Genomic DNA, 19570 nt, shown 5'->3' on the forward strand with positions numbered 1-19570 from the left:
CTATTAAAGATTGAGGAAACTTTCTATTAATCTACTGACTTTGGAGGCAGTGTCTCGATATCCCGTATTTCTCTGGTGGCTGTCATGGTAAATCCATCAATGACATAGAAGTGCTCTTTCCCAAAGAGGAGCAGCCCTTCACTGGTGTCAAGGCCCTGAACCCGAGCACAGCGGTACATATGCTGAATCTGTAAGGAAAAGCAGACACTTAGCAAAAGCAGGTTAATGAGCTCAGGCCCAGACCATTGCTTTGTTATAACAAGCCCTGGACACTATTTTATCATTTGCAGATACAACAAAAAAATCTACATTTCCCTTTAATCGAATATAGCTAGCACTCACCGTTAGCAGCTGGGAAGGGACTTAAATAAGGCTCCTCTGTATAACACAGATATATACATTTACCAACTTATCGACTCACATCATGCTTCTTGATGGTATCTTAGAGCCTGTAGTCCACCCAACTACAATCGCAAATGTATTTACTGGTATATTCAGACAAAGTCTGAAACACCAAATACACAGCACGTTCACTCAACACTCTTCTTGGGGACAAAATACTAATTATCAAGGGGTTTCATTCTAATGAAGTGAACAGTTAATTAGAGACAGTCTGTCAAGTTCAGTATTTTATATTTTCAATGTATTTTTTCTGTCTGGACACATTCAACAGACAGAATATAATCCAAGCATGGGATAGCTTGTAGCTTTCATTTCAGGACAGGTTCTTTCTTTCTCTAGCAGGAAAAAAGAAGGCTTCCAGCACAAGGTTTTCAGCACAGGACCTCTTTGAAACAGAGCAAACATTTGAGATCAAGGAAGGAGCTGATGAACTATTAAGCAAATTCAGCTGTAGATTAGGAAAGGCATTTAGGACATTTATTCATGCTTGCAACATGTAATGCAGAAGTTCCACTACAGTAAGTGGTTAGTGTGTTTGAAGTACAAAGTACCTTCTCTCCTTCTTCAAGAAGTCGAAGTAGAGTTGTATTGTCAGTCTTCTCCTCTTCATCAATTGAACTCCCCTCAACAATTTGATCCTGCAATTGGTCCTGGTTCTCGTCATCTCCTCCATCAGGAGCAGAGCGAGATCGTTTCAGGGGAGGCTTCACTAGGCCTGGAAAAGAAGAACAGAGAGAAAAAAAAAACTGACACACAAAAATTCTCTTTGCAAAAACTATTGATCTTTGAAATTACTGATCCAATGCCTGAGACAGAAAAATAACAGTCCTATAGGATCCTTACACTTATTTTAATGCAAATGCATGAGAAGATATAAAGGTAGATAAATTTAAAAAGAATAGTTCAGGACAGAACAAATGATCTAACCTTTCACTCTTGCAATAGTGTCCTCCCCGTGTTCTGGCTCCTGCTGAGTTGTTTCACCCACTGTATTCTCTTCTATAGCATCCTGAAAGACTGCAGGGTTTCCAGAAGCCAGGCGCATGTAGTACTCCTTACTGTCGTAACTGATAGCTCTTCGGTAACGAGCAGGTTTCTTAGAAATAATTGAAGAAATCTCTTGGTCAGTCAACTCCTCACTCACTTCAGTGAATGTGTTTCAGGAATACTGTGCGGAGCCCAGTTCATGCCCATCAAGTGTTTTGTGTGTGCTCAGTCATACACCAACACATACAGAAACAGATACTCTTCAGCAGACCTAATCTCTCAGCTAATTTGCAAGGGAGCTATTCAGCCACTCCAAGGTTGCAGAAACACCTGCAGATAAACCTACAACATGGGACATAAGAAGTGTGGCCAGTATATTATGAACTGGAAAAAAAAGGCTGGGATACTTGTGCTTAATTGGAGGGTCATTTTATCATCTTTCATACCTCCTTACAACATGAGGAGCTTAATAAGGCACTGTGATATAATTTGCTCACTTATGTTCAAGTCTTCAATCCTTATCACCATAAAAATGCCACTTAAGGATGCTTAAAATCTCTGTGTGGAAACAACTTGTGTACAGCCTACAAAGAGAAATCCTAGCCAGCACTGCTAACCTGAAGAAAGGAAAATGGTAACAATTTATATTTGATATTCTGCATAACACACTTTAATTTATACATATTAGTTTATTGTTGAATGTAATCCAAAGTAAGTGAATGCACATTACACATTATACTTAGTGATGGGCAAGACTGAGAATGTAATTAACAGAGAAGCAGCCTAATACTGAAATGCTTGTAGAGCAGCCACTTCCAAACAAGTCTGTCGTTTTGAAGGCAGGATTCCTATTTTTGTGTATGTTTCATTAATAGTAAAAATGAGAAGAGTCAGCTAAGACAAAATTAATCTGGGCTTTAACAAAAGTAGGCCTGTTACAGCTCATTATAGCCAAAAAAGAAGAAACACTGCTCATCAGATCTTCTCCTACAAACACTCTTGCTCTAAGTGCTTTCCAAGCAACTGTGTTGCCCATTACTAAACATATTTCACTGACCATTAGTTCAGATCCCAAAGCCACAACACTTCACACAGTGAGAACAGTGATAGCACAGCCCAACACAGCCTGTTAGTGTGCAGCAAAGATCTACAGAAAGTTTTATTAGGTGAAGGCTGAGGAGAGCACAGTAACATCTTCTAATGTGATTACTGGAAAAACCTTTAGGCCTGGAAATTACTGAAAGAGTAAGTTGAAAGCCAAACACAGAAGCCTTGTTAAGACTGCCTAGCATGCAGGAGGGAAAAAAAAAAAAAGTTGTACTTATTTTACATTCTTTCAGTCAGTGTACTTGTTTTCTTTACCTTTTGAGGAATGGTATCATCAGATGTCTCAGGAATTCTACTTGAGAAGTCAGACTGAAAACAGGGCATCGATTATATAAGCATCAGAGAAAGAACACTTGAAAAGAATGTATGACATTGGCATGTTCTCCACTTCGTGTGAATCAGACTGTCACTACAGCTGTTATGTGCCAGACTGAAATCAGACAAATATACCTAATGGTTTCAAACTGACTGAATGTTACTATTTTTTTCTTGTTTCAAGTACTTTGACACTCAGGCTTAATTTGAGGAAAAAACATCTGCATGCATGACTAAAAAGACAAGAAAGGCTGCTCTGTTTCTCAGAAGTGATGTTTCAAAATTAGCAGGAACTAACTGCCATGCTTTCAAAGGCCACACACATTTCTGCTACAGCACATGTTCACATTTGTGGATGGAGGAAAGTATGTTTCACAAATGCACCCCAAATGAAGCCTGTAGCCCGTTCATTTCAGATCATTGTTTACCATGTTATCTAGCATAAGGCTGAGAACTCAGGCTGAAACCTCCCACAGTTATGGTACTTCTCAGGCCCTACCTAGAGTTTTGTGAAGGTGCCTCTCCTATTCACTTGCTTGATTTGATGCACACACACCTCATCTTATGTTGCAATCGCTAGTCTTGAGCCATATGATTTAGTCCCTTCCCTAAACACACTGTGAGGAACAACTGGACCTCACAAACCCTTTAGGACATAGAGACAGATAATACTAACAAAATAGAACACATTTCTTAAAAAAACCAACAGATTTTATAACAGGGTATAAACCCACAAAATCTTGAATACTTACCAATAAGTTGGTTTCTTGCTCAGCTTCAGGCATGTAGGGATACTGAACATAAAACATGTCATTTCGCACCATCTTCTTCCTCATTCTGCAGGGACCCTCAGTCATCTCCAACATCCACTTGTCAAGGTGGGAGCCAATGGGGGGACCCCACAAACCTCGCTCACGTAGTAACTCGTACTCAATTTGAGACCACTCTTCTGTCACATATTTTAATGCATTCTGCTGACGCTGAGTAGAAAGACATTTGTATATGCATCAGGACTGATACTTCTAAGCCTGTCTCTGATGTAATTTCACCACATTACAGAAAAATGTGTAGTAATTCAGAATTCTAGTAGCTTTTTTTAGTACACCTTAGTGATATTTCTCATGTCAGTCACCAGAAAAGTAGGGTTCATACTGTAATCTGCTCAACAAAAAAAAGGAAAAAAAAAAGTAAAAGCTCTGCTTTTGGTTTGTGTCTTTAACTGAATGTATTTCTAAAAGACAAATGTGAAAGAAATGTAACAATAATCCACTGATTTTTAAAAAATATTTTAAGAATGAAAACAAAAAAATTTATAAGGCCTTCCCTGCTGGTATTTACATTGGAGAGAAAAGTTAAATAAAGCAAAGTTGGGTTTTTGTTTTTTAATTAATTGCTTTCAGTGACTAGCTTATCTTGGAAGCTGACTTCTTAAGACTTATAGCATGCAGCTCAGCAACTAATTTCAACCAAAGGTCACTGTGGAAGTTTGGAAGAAACCACAGGGTGCAATAATTTCATTCTGGAAGGTTCAGAGCAGCTACTTTATATCACTGCATGATTTGGGAAAGGTACCGTAATTTTTTTTTGTGTTACTATAGAAGTAGTGTTTGTAAACAGTGCTTCTCCTCTTAAGTTGTTGTACAACATTTTAGAAAGAAACCATATTCTAGCATTTTTCTAATCTCTCTTCTTTTTGCTGCTTCTAAGGACAGACTACCTAAGCTTCTTAAAGAAATTAAGATTTAACTTATGTAATATTGCTACAAGAGTCTCAATCTACAACCAGATCAAAATGAGTTTATTTGATTGCACGTCAAAAGCCCTTTAAAATAACAACTGTATCTAAACATTCAAGCATTTCACTGATGACAATGTAATATTTTACAGACCCCATACTGAGAAATGGGATTGGTATAACCTAACAGGTCAAAATATCAGTATCTGGTAATTATTCCTCTGAACCATACCTCCTGGTATTCCTTATACTGCATATCAACCAGGTCCCGAACCACTGCAATGTGAGTAAACATCCACTGGGAAATTTCCTAATAAAGAAGAGGACAGAATGACATTATGTAAAAGCAGGTTTTGTTTGAATGGAAAACCTATGAAAACATCACCTTGCTAAACCTGCTCACAAAGGACAGTTTCTTTTAAAAAAATTACTTAGATGATGAATTTCAAACTACTGTATGCAACAGTAGTTAATGTTGGTTTATTTTTTTTAAAAAGACAGTAAATTAATATATAGGAATATCCCTTTAAAAAAAAATAGCCAATATCTGGAAAATACTCCAAACACAGGACAGAACATTTCCAAATAGCTGAAGATTAACACTGATAAATATTACTACTTCTCCCTATTTCCTTTTAAGTAATAGTTCCTGTTCTCTCTTTTTGCACCCTCTACTGGCAGCTCAGTGAGTTCGTGATCACCGTTTCTTCCTTTTCGTTCTGATGTGTATGCTTCCTCACCAAGGACTGAGGGCACTGAGAATTCTTTATTTTATCAAATCTACATGCTAAACACAATAAGAACTCAACCCTCCCGAACTTTTAAACCCCCTCTTTCCTTTGTTTAAAATGTCTCAAACGCTTCACACTAAACCCTGGCAGTGCCCCACCAGGTACTGTCCTACTGAGAGCACCACTGCTGTGCTACTATAGTCTAACTTTTTAATTTTACTTTATTTCTTAAGCAAGTAGGTTTGTAAAGCAGATATCCAGTTCTACCTTCACTTATAGTTTTGCTAAACTCTTTGCAGTAAAATGAGAACAGTGAAAAGCAGCATATGTTTTTTAACCATGATACATACACATTTATATAAGGACTTTCCTAAACCAAATAATCATGGGGGCAGTATGGAAAAAAGGACAAGCATCTATCTCACAGCTTCCATTTCAGAGTGCTATTGCAAAATGAATTTAAGACCCAGACTAGTAAAGCAATAAAGCATGTATGTAACCAGAAGCAGTCGAGCAGTCTTTCCAACAACTAAGAGTTTAATTCTTGGCTTAACGTTATAGATCTGCAGATATACCTACCAGATTAGGGCACAAAAAAGCCAGATGCCAGTCTGGATGTTCAAGAGGAGGAAAATCAAGCACCAGATACCACTTCAACCTTTACTGGATTCCTTATATTGGGATATTTACCACAAAGTCTCAACATATATTGCTGGATTTTAGAATGTGTCTTATTAATTGACAGAAATTACCTGTGTAGAGAGGTTATGTTTATTGAGCCCACTCTCCTTACGGCTTCGCCTGGAACCAGTTAGCTTAGAGAGACCAAACCCGCTGCTAACTCGTGAAAGTTTGGACTGTGTGGTTGGAACCAAAGCCTCCCCTCTACTGATGCACTTCTTCTCATGAGCTGAAAAACAAAGATCAAGTGTTGGGAGCGCTTTCTAGGTAGGTTTTCTTTCATCTCCCCACATTACAGCTGTTTTTTAAAATAATAGAATTATACAGCGGTTTGGGTTGGAAGGGACCTTGAAGATCATCTAGTTCTAACCCCCCATAGTGCCACTGCTGCTTAATCACACATTTTCAATTGTAACACCAGACAGAGTTTGCAGGCTGCACCCAGACAAGCTCAAGTGGGGTTCCACTCCCTGCCTGCCACATCCAGTCCTGAGAATGGTAACTCAGTTCAACCCAATCCAAGTGTTCATGGGAAAGGGCTAAATGACTCCCTAAGTGCAATCCACAATATGCTATGTGGTGCATGCTAACTCACAAACACAGGACGCTGTGGTGACCACTGATAGTGTCGAATAAAGGCCCTGTGCGCACAGTACAGTTTCTGAATGAAAGACACTAAATGATGACACTTTAATGTACTTACCACTACCCAAAAGCTAAACATATTGTTCACTTCAGGGAAATATATAATTCAGGGCAGATAAATCCTCAGTTACACTTACCTAAATGATTTTGCCAACACTTTAAACTTGCTTCCTCAATAAAAGGTCTTGCAAGAGTTATATCCACTTGGCCACGATCATTGACAGGTAGCGTCACTTTGAAAACCTCTTCTAATACCTGTTTCTTACTGTGGATCAGCTCTGTCCATACTCTGTTTATGGCTTTTAAAAGAAGCTGGCGACCTGCATAGGTACAAGAACACAAACAGCAAGATCTCTATGGTTCTTATAGAATTGGTATCTTTACAGTAATGAACTGATTAATAACTGCCATTATACTCTAGTTGTCCTCTTGCATGACTTGTGAAATGCTTATGGACAGAATGGGTTTTATTGCTATTATATGCTATCAGAAAGTATCTAACAGTTAATTTTGCCATTTTGCTCTTTGTGAAACTGAAATACCAGCTCTGACTAGTTATGATTCTTCTCCATATCCATCTACTAGCAAAATGAGATTTAAAAATATCTTACAGAAGTATACGTCTATATACAGATGCATAATTGCAGTCACACACCATGCTTTAGTATTTTTACATAAGTACACATCTGCACAATTTTCCTTTGAGTGAAAGATCCCGAGGATGCCAATGAATAATAATTTTAGAGCTTACACCAATATTTTTACTTATACTCATGTAAGATCCAGTTGTTACAAAACCACTGGTGCACACTTAAAATGACCCATTTCTACTGCATTCAACTCAGGGAATACAAAGCAGTATTTCCAATTCTGGTGCATGTTCAGAAAACAATAAAGAGCTCTTGCTATTTTAACAGAATACTAACTTATCCTGGATACGTCTGTCTTGGTGCTTCTAAGTGTTTTTTAATCTATTTTTAATCTATTTTTATGTACACATACCCTCCCTCCCACCCCACCCTAAGAGTAACTGGGGTAAAAGATTAGTGATGACAATACAGAAGCAGCAGAAGCAGACATCTGTGGCTTTGTCACTCTCAGATTACCTTCGCTCACATCTTGATTGTAGACTCCATCTGGTTCTATATCAGAGGGGATCATAATGTGCCAAGTTGTCATCCTGGCTTCTGCTTCCAATCCAAACCCATCAACATTGCTACAAATAAACAATTAATTAACAATAATAAGAAAAAAAAAATACAAAAAAGCCCAACAAGCTAAGGCATTTTATTCCCTGCACAATATCACAAAGATTAATATATGCTACTACAGCAATGTATCTTCACTAATGGCCACTTGAGTTCTGATAATCTGTAGTCACAAGCCAGGCTGGAGGTTTATGAAAAATAACACACCATAGTCACTGGTGTTGCTGGAGGAACATGGCAATATTTGAAAAAAACACAAAACTGCTGAGGCCACAAAGGGAGAACACTAGGGTTTTCTGCTGATGATGCTTCCCAAATATCTTTGGATGAAACAAGTTGTACATCCTTTTTGGAAAGGAAAAAAAATTAAAATGCCTGGCAGACATTTGCAGCAATGCAGAAAAGTGGGTGTCTACAGCATTTGTCAAGGGCATCTGATTTAATGCCTGGTTGGACTTATTCAATGCTATACATCCAAGTACTAAGACATGGAATTTATATAAAACCATTCCATATACAGTAAATCTAGTGACAGACCCCTTTTGACTATTAATTACTTAGCCCCAGTGTTTCTACCTTTAAAACATTTCAAATTATCAAAGCATAACAACTAAATGGCTAAATAAGCACTTGCAACAGTATTTTAAAACACTTCTGTAAAAGGAGGTAAGGATGTTCTCTCTACCTGGGCTCTTAAAACCTGATTTTGATTCACGGAATAAAGTGTTATCCAGAATTTGTTGACTTATTTGCAAGGTGTGTGTCACTGCTGAGAGAGAACACGTGATTTTAATATTTCACAGGAAGTTCTGGAATGAACTTCCATCTGAGGTATTTACCTTCCCACATGAAGATTAATCAAGCAGTGAGCAAGGCAACTGATGAACTCTTGATCATGATTTCCAGGTCCCAAAATTAAGTTTCTGTTCACAGTAAGGACTCTTAGGGAATCAAGGAGAGCCACTTGCTGAGGAACAGTTTTGTGTGCCCTTGAGAACTGATACAAGATGGTCCTGTTCAGGCAGTGATAAATAGCATCCAGCGATAGTCCCTGAGATCTTCTTTTTGACTGATATGAAGTAAAAAAAACAAAGATCAGAGAGTAAGCAGAAAATCACTTCACTGTCAAATAAACTTCTGCTGAATTGACCCACGCTCTATTTTCAAAACTGGTGCTTTACTGAAGGCATAAATTCAATGAATTTCAAGGACTGAAATGACATTAATACATTATAATTTTAAAATCTATAAAGATGGTGCTGATTTCTAACAGAAGTCTTCTACTGATCTCCAGGAAAAGTGCATGAGGAAGCTTGCCAAAACTGTCACTGTAAGTTTAGGAAGCTTCCCAAAATTCAGGTGAGGTAAATGTTCTTGTTTATTTCGGGGGAATTCTAAAACTGAAAGCAGTTTTGACTCATTTTAATGTAACCTGCAAAAACATTTTTGAAAGCAAACTAATAAGAGAACGTTGTTACCTGTGCAATGAGCTGGATTATGAAGTCCACAAGAAGTTTGGATTCTTTGTTGAACATGCCCTGCCAAAGCTTATCTACAACACGCTGTGTAAAATAAAACACATTGTTCACCAGCACTTGGTAGCTTCCTCCACTTGTTATAGGCAGAGATGCATCTTCACCTAGGCAACAAAACACCCCAAAGTTTTCTTCATTTATCAAAAAAACCCCACATCTGCATAAACACACCCACGTGTGTTTATGTGCTTTCTAGAATTCTGTAAAAGAGAAAAAGCTAAAACCTTGAGGCTTCCCTACAAGGAATTTCAATAGTAAGTGAACGTTTGAAGCTGACAGGGACAAGGACCAAAACAGGGGGCAGTGGGGAGGGAAGACTCCAGAAGAAATCATACTCCTGTAATCCAGAGGCATCATATTTATGTAGAACACCCTTCAACTGGAGCTGCATGTATAAAGAACCACCTGCAGCTTTTCTTAAATTTTTTTTTTTGCTTTTCCAAAAATAAAATAATTTTTAAACACCTTGAGATGACAAGTGATACCAACTGGTATTACTTCTCCCTCATTGCACTTTGTTCAATAAAACTGCAAGTTAATGGGCATCAGCTGCATGTGTCTGTGTGTATGCAAACATCAGTCCAGCTGTATTAAGAAAAGCCTGAAAAGTGCAAGTGTTTCCATAAAAAAAACCCATAATAAAATACCAGTGGTGTTGATTTTACTGGAAGTTCATCTACATTTATTCACTTGTTACACCATCTGCATATAAAGCAACTCACAGCATCACACCTGGAGCAAGCTGGCAAAACCTTGAAGAAGGAATGACTGGGGAGGCCAAAGTCCTGGTCCTGGGCTGCACAAAAGTACTTGTAAGGGCAAGTAGCCTTTATAAGAACCTGACCCAAAGCTTCATGTAACACAATTCTGGATTTATTAATGCTCCTCACCCACAGACAAATCACTGCTGCTGCAAGGAAGAGGGAGCCTTCCAAGCACATTGTAACAGAAATATATGCTGCCTCATGACACCTATGATGGAGACAGATCAGACCAAGAGCTTCTGGGAAGTCCAGCAGGACACCATGAAATCTGACTGGGCACCTGAGCAGCAATATTGCTTCAGGCCAGTTCATGAACATCAAAACCCATTCTCTGGTGGGAAAGTCCACTCTACTGACATCCCAGTTACAGGCTTCTAATGTTCTTCCAGCCCATTTATTAACTGGATCAATGGAGTGCTAAACCCAAAGGCTTTTTCTGGGGTGCTGCATTCATAATAAAACTACAGTAGGAGGAAATGTAAACAAAGCTAACTTAAAAACAAGAAGCCCTACCCACCCATGACAAACTGAAAAAAAGCTCCGGATCCTCTACAAGAAGGACAAGACCTTGCTTCATTTACTTTTGATGTGATTGCAATTTGTCTGGCTTATATATCCAAAAGATTTAACCCATATTTTTTTTTAATAATCTATTTTACAGCTTTAGCACAACTGACATAGTGAGGGAATATCCAAGTGCAGCAACACCATTTACAAATGAAAGAAAAGGGCAGGAAAAAAGATTAAAGACAGTCAAGTTTTAATAAAAGACTACACTGATACAGTTAAATAATCAAAACCTGTTGCTCAACTAAACAGATACATAATTAAACTTTGCTATATTACCCAATAAAACATCAGCTGCAAGTAAATGGTCCATCACTCCATCCAAAACATACGTCTGGAACTCCTTTTGCTGTGTTCGTGTTGATCTTTCAGGGGAAGCCTGATAAAAGAAATACATTAAGATAATTACTTACTTGGAGTGAGCAAAAAGAGGAAGGGGGAGGGTGTTCTGGGTGAATTTTTTACTTTCAGCTCTTGTGAACTATTTTTTTCTTTTAGCATTCTGTCTCGAGTAAAACGTCACAGAATCATAGAGTGGTTTGGGTTGGAAGGGACCTTAAAGATAATCTAGATCCAACCTCCCTGGCATGAGCAGGGACACTGCCCACGAGACCAGGGTGCTCAAAGCCCCATCCAACCTGGCCTTCAACACTTCCAGGGAGGGGGCATTCACAGCTTCTCTGGGCTACATGTTCCAGTATCTCACCACTCACACAGTAAAGAAGTCCTTCCTAATACCTAATCAAAATCTCCCCTCTTGCACCTTAAAACCATTACCTCTTGTCCTATTGTTCTTCAGAAAACTCCCTCCCCAGCTTTCCTGTAGCCCCTTCAGGTACTGGAAGGCTGCTATAAGGTCTCCCTGGAGCCTTCTCTTCTCCAAGCTGTACAACCCCAACTCTCTCAGCCTGCCTTCTTAGGATTGGTGCTCCAGCCATCTGATCACCTCTCCTATGAAGTCTTGTCTTTATCTAAACATTTACGAATGTATATCCATCATATATTGGCTGCATGCAGTCTTAGAGTAGGAACTATTTCTATTTATTTTCTGCCAAGAAAAAAACACAACCTGAAAAGGTTAAACTCTGATCTCGTCAGCTGGGGTTCTGCATGTTACTACAGCAGCCTTGGTATAGTCATATAATAGATGGATGTGCTATGTCTTTCTAATTTCCTTTGGAATTACAAGGAAAAACCACTTTATCACCAAATGTTATTCAGTACATACATCATCATACCTCACTGAATGATTCACTTACGCAGTTCTAGAAAGCAATATGACATTAAGCAAATCTGCTTTGTCTTGCCTTGTAACAGTTTAGCAGTAAGTATACATTCCTCTGTTTATACTAAAAGGCCAGTAATTAACACTGATGAGTGATAATAGATTAGAACAGCAGTAAAGCAACTGCAACCAATTGAACATGGCCTCAAATATGCATCCTGATGTTCACATAAAACTGCATCCTTTGAGAATTCATTTTTTTGCCTTGTGACAGCAAAGAGATGCTGACCTGTCCCAAGAAATTTCTTAAGAAATATAAAAGCTGTCCAAAATTCCTGTAACTATCAAAAAAATCAAGAAGACTTGGCCACAGATCAACAAGGTAAGAAACTGGTAGGTGAAGGGAGAATATGAATGGACGTGAACTGAATATTTCTAAATACATTGTCTAAAGAAAGAGGTGTAGACAAGTTAAACAGTAACTGAACTCCTCATTCCCTGCCTCATCATTAACAGGAGGATGCTTTCTGCAGGTGTCACAAACTTTTAAATATAATGTACAGGAAGATAATGCAGTTATTATGTGAATTTTTATAGCATATGGTGCCATATGTCTGCCACTTCATTTTATCTAGTATGAATAAAACAGAAGCCTTAATATTTCTGCACGGATTTGCAGAGATTTTATATTTTCAACAAAACCAATACAGCTGTCATGATCTGAAAGGTGTTTAACAAATTAATCATATTCCACAAAAATAAAACTTAAACAAAATTACAATTTCTCATGCTGAACACCTAGTTGTGCTCTGCTACTTCTTTCCAGACAAAAGCAAGGATTGCCTAGGATGCCCAAACAAGATTATAACTACTCTAAAGTGAGCACAAAATAGAAATAAAAGATTGGCACTGTGTGCTCAGCAACTAACAGAGCCATTTGACTGGCCAAATGAAACCTACGGAGCCCATAAACAGAAGTGGCAGGAGGGCTGTGGTGTAGAGGGGAGAACAGAGCACAGCAAGAAGCAAGCCCCATAACCATCACACAGATATGCACAAATGCTGAGGAGCAGAGCCAGACAAGGACGAAAGGAAGGCTGAGAGAAAGCCTCTGCATTTGCTTTTTTAGCTTTTCCATGCTGTTGAAGAAAGGTGAATTAATTACTGTTTATGAGACACTAGTGTTCCTTTTCCCCTCCCCCAATTATTTAATGACAATTTTTTGCAGGATTCTACTGAATCCCAGGCCATACCTCCTCTAACTTCGAAGAGTAAGTTGAGGAAAGTATTTTAGGGAACTGTCACAGTAAATTCAAATAATTACAAAACAAAACACCAAATAAACTCTACCTCTAGCAGAAGATCTACCAGTGGAGTTTGTTTGCTTGCTGGTGTGAGACATAAGTTATCGATTATCAGCACACGCATGAAGTCAAACACAAACTTCTTGGCAGGATGGTTGGTTAGGTATGTCTTGGTGCCAACATTGCAGTATTCTGATTGGCTCCTGTTCATGCCAGAATCAGCTGCAAACGCTTTAAACTCTTCAGCTGGGGACCCAACTTCATCATCAAGATCAGTGACCTGTGAAAAACTGTGTTAGAACTCTGAAGATCAGCAAATTAACAGCAGTCTGTTTGCTACTCTATTCTTTACTTGTCTTTCTAAGCCTATTCACTTCACATTTTGCTTCCTAAGAAGCTTTTTTACAAGATTGGTATGTTCAGGATCAGTTCCATAATACAAACCAGGAGAAATGCCCAAATTCTACTTTTGTATTCCCTAACAAAACAGTAATTTGTGTGGATTGGCATGAGTTGCATTAGCTAGAGATCACATTTTGTATTCACTTAACAAACAAGAAAAAAGGCCTATCCAGAACAGAGGGCTAAAAGCATAGGATGATGCAGTCTCTTTTGCTTTTATAAATCTAAGCTAACATTGTTCATATGAGTGAAAAAACCCTGACTCTTCGGAAAACAACTAAACCATGTAACTTCCCCATAATGAAGCTTCAGATGCCACTGCACAGCAAATGCCCTTCAACTGAACATGTACTTCTATCAGTTCCAAAACCTGAGAACAAAACATCCAGCCCAGCCTCTATAATGACCTCTTTCTGCAGGGTAAGCAGAGCTTCCTCTCTGTATGACTATTGATAAAGCCTCAAAGTTAACATCCAAAGGAGAAACAAACAGCTAGCTCACTGGATTTCCTACCATCTCAGAGTATGGTCGGATGTTGAACGGAAACACTGTGGCTGCCAGTGCACACAGGAACTCGGGACTCATCCACAAGGAAATGAGGTCGGGCACGTTGTGATACAAATATCGAAAGAACTGCATCAAGGTGACTGGATACTCTCGAAGCCAAGAGCCTTCTTCCTCTGACTGCCAAGGCTGGGTTGAAAAATAAACAGCACATTAGCACAGATGGTACTAACTGAAGAATGTTCATTTCAGAAAGGAGCTGCAGAAAGAGAAGCTGCAGCATCAAATATGCAAACACATTGTCAAACATGCAATGAAACACATGATTGCAACACATGATCAAAGATGGGGCCAAATGCCATCAATCACATGGACATAAACTTACTCAAGCAGAGAAGAAACAAGTGACTCAACATGTGGCCAAGAACACAACCAAATGTGAAAAACAAATCCGTAACATGTCAAATATGTGTTTGAACAGGTGAGGACCAGACATGACAGAACAGGTCACTGGCACGAGACAGAACACATGACAACAGGAATATGTGCAGCAGCAGGTCAAGAACATATAACCAATACACACGTTCAGAATAAACTTCTGAACATGTTAACAAGCGAGAGACATGGAAGCAATGCTTCTCAAGAGCATACTGCAAACATGTTACAACCAAACAGACAACAACCAAACAGCTTTTCAGACGTTTCATGAGGTCATTTTCAGCACACAACACACTCTGGCTCCAAGGAAATACAATATTTTCCACTGAGAAACCGCCTTTCACTGCTCTCGACATCAGATTCAATGATGAGAAGATGACACATTTTCCTGGCAGTAAATTCACTTCCTCCTGCATGTGGCTGTTAATAGTTGGGGGACTTCTCTGCATGTGGAAGGTTCATGCAGAAAATCTGCAACTCCCATAGCTCTGAGCAGATGTGATATAGAGCCTGAAATGTTCCCCCATGATGTTAATCAGGAAGGAAATGCAGTGATCTCTGCCAAGGGCATTTTATCCTTCTGCATTCTTATTTTGTTTTAATTGCAAAAAAACCCACTAAGCCCAGCCTTTTTATGAGAAAAACCCAAAAAACAGTGTCAATTTTGTGGTCACTAATATTTCTACAAAAGTAGAAAAATAGGTTTAATAATTGACCGACAATGATGGTTTTCACCTAACTCAGGTGGGTGACACTAACAAAAGCTCAACTTTTCTAATTTGGCTTTTGACCACATGGCAAACTCAAACAACTCTGTATATTCGAATATGAGTAAAAATTTTTATGCTTACAGAATTCAGCATGCTTCTCAGCATTCCCAGTAACAAGAAGGCAGCTTCTGTGCAAACGTTGTGTATTGACGACGTAACGGTGCCACAGGAGGCAGGAACTCCAAATATGAATGTCCAAATAGAGTCTAAATCAAACTAAGAGGTAAAAGAGAAGAAAGAAGACATGAAATAATCCCTTTCTCTCCAGTGCAATTTGATACTGCTTTTTATTATACCTACATTATACACTATTATACTCATGTGAGTATACACTCATTATACACTCATTTTGCAGTATCTAAAAAATGCATTATTTCACATTCTACACACTTTATCCCTAAAAGCTTCATACGAAGGTCACGTGTTACTGAAGAAAATTCCTTCTAACCATGGGCTAATGTAACTGCAACTTTCACCTTCCCAAAGTATCTAAGTGTTTTGAAACAAGAAGAGACCTGTCAGCTCAAGTGTTGCACTATCACCTCAGTTTACTTCACTCACATCTGATGGTAAAACCCACATGGTATCCCACAGGAAAAATAAAAAGAAACAAACAAAACAAACCCAGTTGCATTTTTCCAGCAAGTTAAAAAAAGACATAAATTAAAAATTTAAAAAGCATGAAGTGCTTGCCTCTAGCATTAAGAGTGCTACTGTAAATATGTAGTTCAATTTAGTTTCTATTTAACAATGCCAAACTTAAATGCTGTAAGAAAGAAGTGACCTTATTGCCTCAACTTCACCCTAGCACAGCGCTGAATGTGCTGTCATGGATGCCTCTTGAGAAAACAAAATACCTTTGGGTCTGAAATTTTTACTTTTCAGTTTCCACTGATAAATAAATATTATCTCTGCATCCATTAAATAGGCACCTTGTCTATCTGAAGTGTGATTTTTCTCCATAAAGAACTACACCAAGGTTTTCCAAGATGCCACTGTAGACCATATATCTACTCATATACATACAATTAAAAGAAGTCCAAAAGTCCACCTGTTTCAGCAACAACCGAGATGTCTCCGTACAAAACCTTGGCGACTTTCTGAAATAAAATCTACCTTGTTTTGTGTGTAATCTCATTAACTATGAAACACAGCAACCCCCCCACTCTTAAAAGCAAGCAAACAAACATGCCAACAAAGAAAGCACAAAATTATGCCTTCTTCAATGCCCAAAACATCCCAACTTGAACCAGGAACGTGCTTCTCATTTGACTGCAGAACAGACCAGAAGGACACCAACAACAGCTATGCCATAAGAGGCATACTCCCACCGTACCTCCTCCTCCCACCCCAAACAGCTCAGCCCTAACCACCACATTGTGACTTCGAGTCAGCTGCAGAGAAGAAGGAGGGGGCCTGGTTAATCCAATATTTTCTTTCATGACAGACAGAATTATATTTACATCTTACTAGATAATCCCTACCTGGCAACCCTGATTACATCGGCTGCTGATGACAGGTGCACTGACCTGCAGGTTTTCGGGCAGTTCAGTGACTGGCTGCTGCAGGAAAAGGGCCATGAGGAGGAAATAGAGTGCAGGCACATTAGTGTGCTTTGGGAGAAGGGACTGCAGAACAGGAAAGCCTGGGAAGTGACAAGCGTCCCGGTTAATCTCCCGGACAGTCGATCTGCCACCGGCGCTCCTGCCAACATTGAACCCTAAGATGAAAAAAAATACAAAAAGCCAACCATGTTAATAGGGAAATGTCTGTGAAACTCACTCAAGTAGTGAACATGAGAGAATATGTCCTCAGAAATTAATGTGGTAAAAAATGAATGTGTGCATACAGACTGTCACACAGTTTATCCAATTCTGCTTCAGATGTCTAATTTTTTTAATCAACTAAAAAAACCCCTGAAATTATTACCCCCTAATGCCACTGCCCCCTACAGGCTTCCTCATGCTACTGCATACACAAACATCCGTTTTCTGATTGTGATCACAATTTCAGACTTTTAAAATACCCAAGCTTCTGAAAAGTGGCATTTCACTGGCTGAGATGGTAGTATCACCTTAATCTCAGGTACAGATTTATATTAAAAGGCAACAATCCCATGGCCAATTTAAGTTGATGGGCAGCTGATTTGTTTCCAAAGATGTGTCAGGGACATCTTTTTTCAGGTGTTAGCTGGTTTGAAGCATTAAATGCTCTTATTTTATCTTAAGTAATGCCAGAGGCACAAGACTCACCTTTTGTGATCCTGCTTTTACCCAAGTATTTATTTCATTTTTCTAGTAAAAAAAACAAACTCCAAAATGCCAGGATGGCAGAAGCTCTTATTTTCAAGTGAGGAAGGAGGCAGGAAGACAGTTCAGTCTCTGCATCAGCTCAGATAGTAAGGCATTCTTCTGACACTGCCAGAGATCAGGCTGTTTTTTCTGAAGTTCTAATACAGATACTCTTTCCACCAGAAATTGACTTTTTAAACAGAAAACAACTACCAGGAATCAGATTAATGAAACTTAGCTACAAAGTTTCAGGAATTCCATTAGTAATCTTGCACAAATATGGTTCATATTTGATTTCATGAGAAATCTTGTACCCAATGTGTTGTAATTTATTAAAAACACAGGGTATGAAAATTACATAATCTGTCACTATCATTCGATGAGACAAGTTAGCATTTAGAGATGCATTTCAGACAGCTTAGAGATGATCAAAATGAGTCCTGTAGCACTAAAGCCCTAGACATTGAATTCTAGATCACATGGGGTAACAGAAAGGTCTGATAACCATGATAAATGAGGCCTTAAGGACCTGCAGAGAAAGCCTTTAATAAGATAGAGAGTGTGAGGATGTGTCTCTGCAGAAGAATGCAGTAGATAGAGGTAAAGAAAAGTTGAGATGACACCGTGAACACAGAAATAGCAAAGATAGAAAACTCCAAACTGGTAGATCTAAATGGAGCAGAGCATATAAGACAAGGCAGCTCACGTATAACTCTGCATGATGCTCTAAAAAAAATAAAGAAGTGGGCAAATTTTACTGAATCTTTATTTAGCTATGTATGTAAAGTACCACGCTGTGCTACCTTTGCATCCAGCTCAGATGTGCCTGCCCTTGGGACACACCTAACCTTACCGTGATGGTAACAGAAAAAAAAACAACTAACTACACAGGATTTGTGCAGATGATGATACTAAACTACAATGAAATCTGTGTCATGTTAACTGAAGGACAATCTTGCAAAGCTTCTCCCTTTTCCCAAAGAAATTTAACTCTCAGTTGCAAGGAAAACAAAGCACAGAAGCACCTGTTGGCAGCACAGGCAACAGTAACAGAAAGGACACATCTGCCAGACAGTGTTCATACATCAACCCCTGCCTTGACACAGCACAGACACTCCCACACAACCTTTCAGTCAAGAGGGGGCTGAGATGCCATACCTAGGACAGTACCAATCTTGTTGGTCAAGACAGAATCTGTCTGATCGAGCCAGCCTCCACCACTGAGACCCTCCTTAAACTTCATAAGGATGGACTGATTACTCAACAGGACCACAAGAATTCGCATGGCTGCTGTGACCGTGGTGGAATGCAGATGTTCTTCCATAAACATCATAATCCAATCAAAACCCAGCGTCCTGATCAGTTCTTCACAAGCTCTAATTAAAGAGAGGAGAAAAAATAGTCACATTTATTTTCCTACTAGCAAGCCAAAATCAGTGTCCTCCGGTACACAGCAATTATCAAGATCAGGGAAAATTCAGATCTATTGAAGAGTTAACTGAATTCTTAGGTATGTTTGCTACTCAACAAGAAATGCTGCTCACAAAGTTCTTGTTAAATGCAACATTTACAGTGTATTTGTTCAGCAGAAAGGAAGACGACATACAGCTCCTGGGACTATTCCATTGCCCAAGATTTCTGTAACTGCTGCTTTCAATAAATGCGGAATGCTGAACTGGAAACATCCGTCCAAAAATTGTAGTTTCCAAATGCTCTTTGTTGAGCCATACAAAGGTAGAGAGTTTTCACAAGATTTTTTAATAAACTGGTATTAAAAAATGTCAGTCTCCTCTTCAACTCATCATGACTCCAGAACATCATTAAACTATGGATCATGTTCCCTCACACCCAATTTTAAGGAACTAAGGGGCATTTCTAGGGTCAATGATCCTAGCAATAGCCCCTACTGAAGTAATTTCCTCTTAACCAAATGAGAAGCTGACTATCCTATTTCTCTAA

The 19570-nt window shown here is 38.9% G+C and overlaps 1 protein-coding gene across 1 annotated transcript in view; it reads right to left on the reverse strand.

The window, feature by feature from the left end:
- The window catches only part of WDFY3 (WD repeat and FYVE domain containing 3), a 100320-nt gene that overhangs the window by 17985 nt on the left and 62765 nt on the right, over positions 1 to 19570 (reverse strand). Inside the window, exons 29-45 of the mRNA XM_010008948.1 lie at positions 18770 to 18987; positions 16805 to 17040; positions 15402 to 15536; positions 14122 to 14301; positions 13253 to 13486; positions 10957 to 11056; positions 9290 to 9450; positions 8651 to 8880; positions 7710 to 7819; positions 6741 to 6923; positions 6030 to 6187; positions 4779 to 4856; positions 3564 to 3791; positions 2752 to 2805; positions 1330 to 1498; positions 954 to 1117; positions 40 to 188 (exon numbers count right to left, since the gene is read on the reverse strand). Of these exons, the coding sequence (XP_010007250.1) occupies positions 40 to 188; positions 954 to 1117; positions 1330 to 1498; positions 2752 to 2805; positions 3564 to 3791; positions 4779 to 4856; positions 6030 to 6187; positions 6741 to 6923; positions 7710 to 7819; positions 8651 to 8880; positions 9290 to 9450; positions 10957 to 11056; positions 13253 to 13486; positions 14122 to 14301; positions 15402 to 15536; positions 16805 to 17040; positions 18770 to 18987 (2787 nt within the window). The remainder of the gene's footprint in view (positions 1 to 39; positions 189 to 953; positions 1118 to 1329; positions 1499 to 2751; positions 2806 to 3563; positions 3792 to 4778; positions 4857 to 6029; positions 6188 to 6740; positions 6924 to 7709; positions 7820 to 8650; positions 8881 to 9289; positions 9451 to 10956; positions 11057 to 13252; positions 13487 to 14121; positions 14302 to 15401; positions 15537 to 16804; positions 17041 to 18769; positions 18988 to 19570) is intronic.

Source organism: Chaetura pelagica, unplaced genomic scaffold (assembly GCF_000747805.2).
Source record: "Chaetura pelagica isolate M959 unplaced genomic scaffold, ChaPel_1.0 scaffold221, whole genome shotgun sequence".
Lineage (NCBI taxonomy): Eukaryota > Metazoa > Chordata > Aves > Apodiformes > Apodidae > Chaetura > Chaetura pelagica.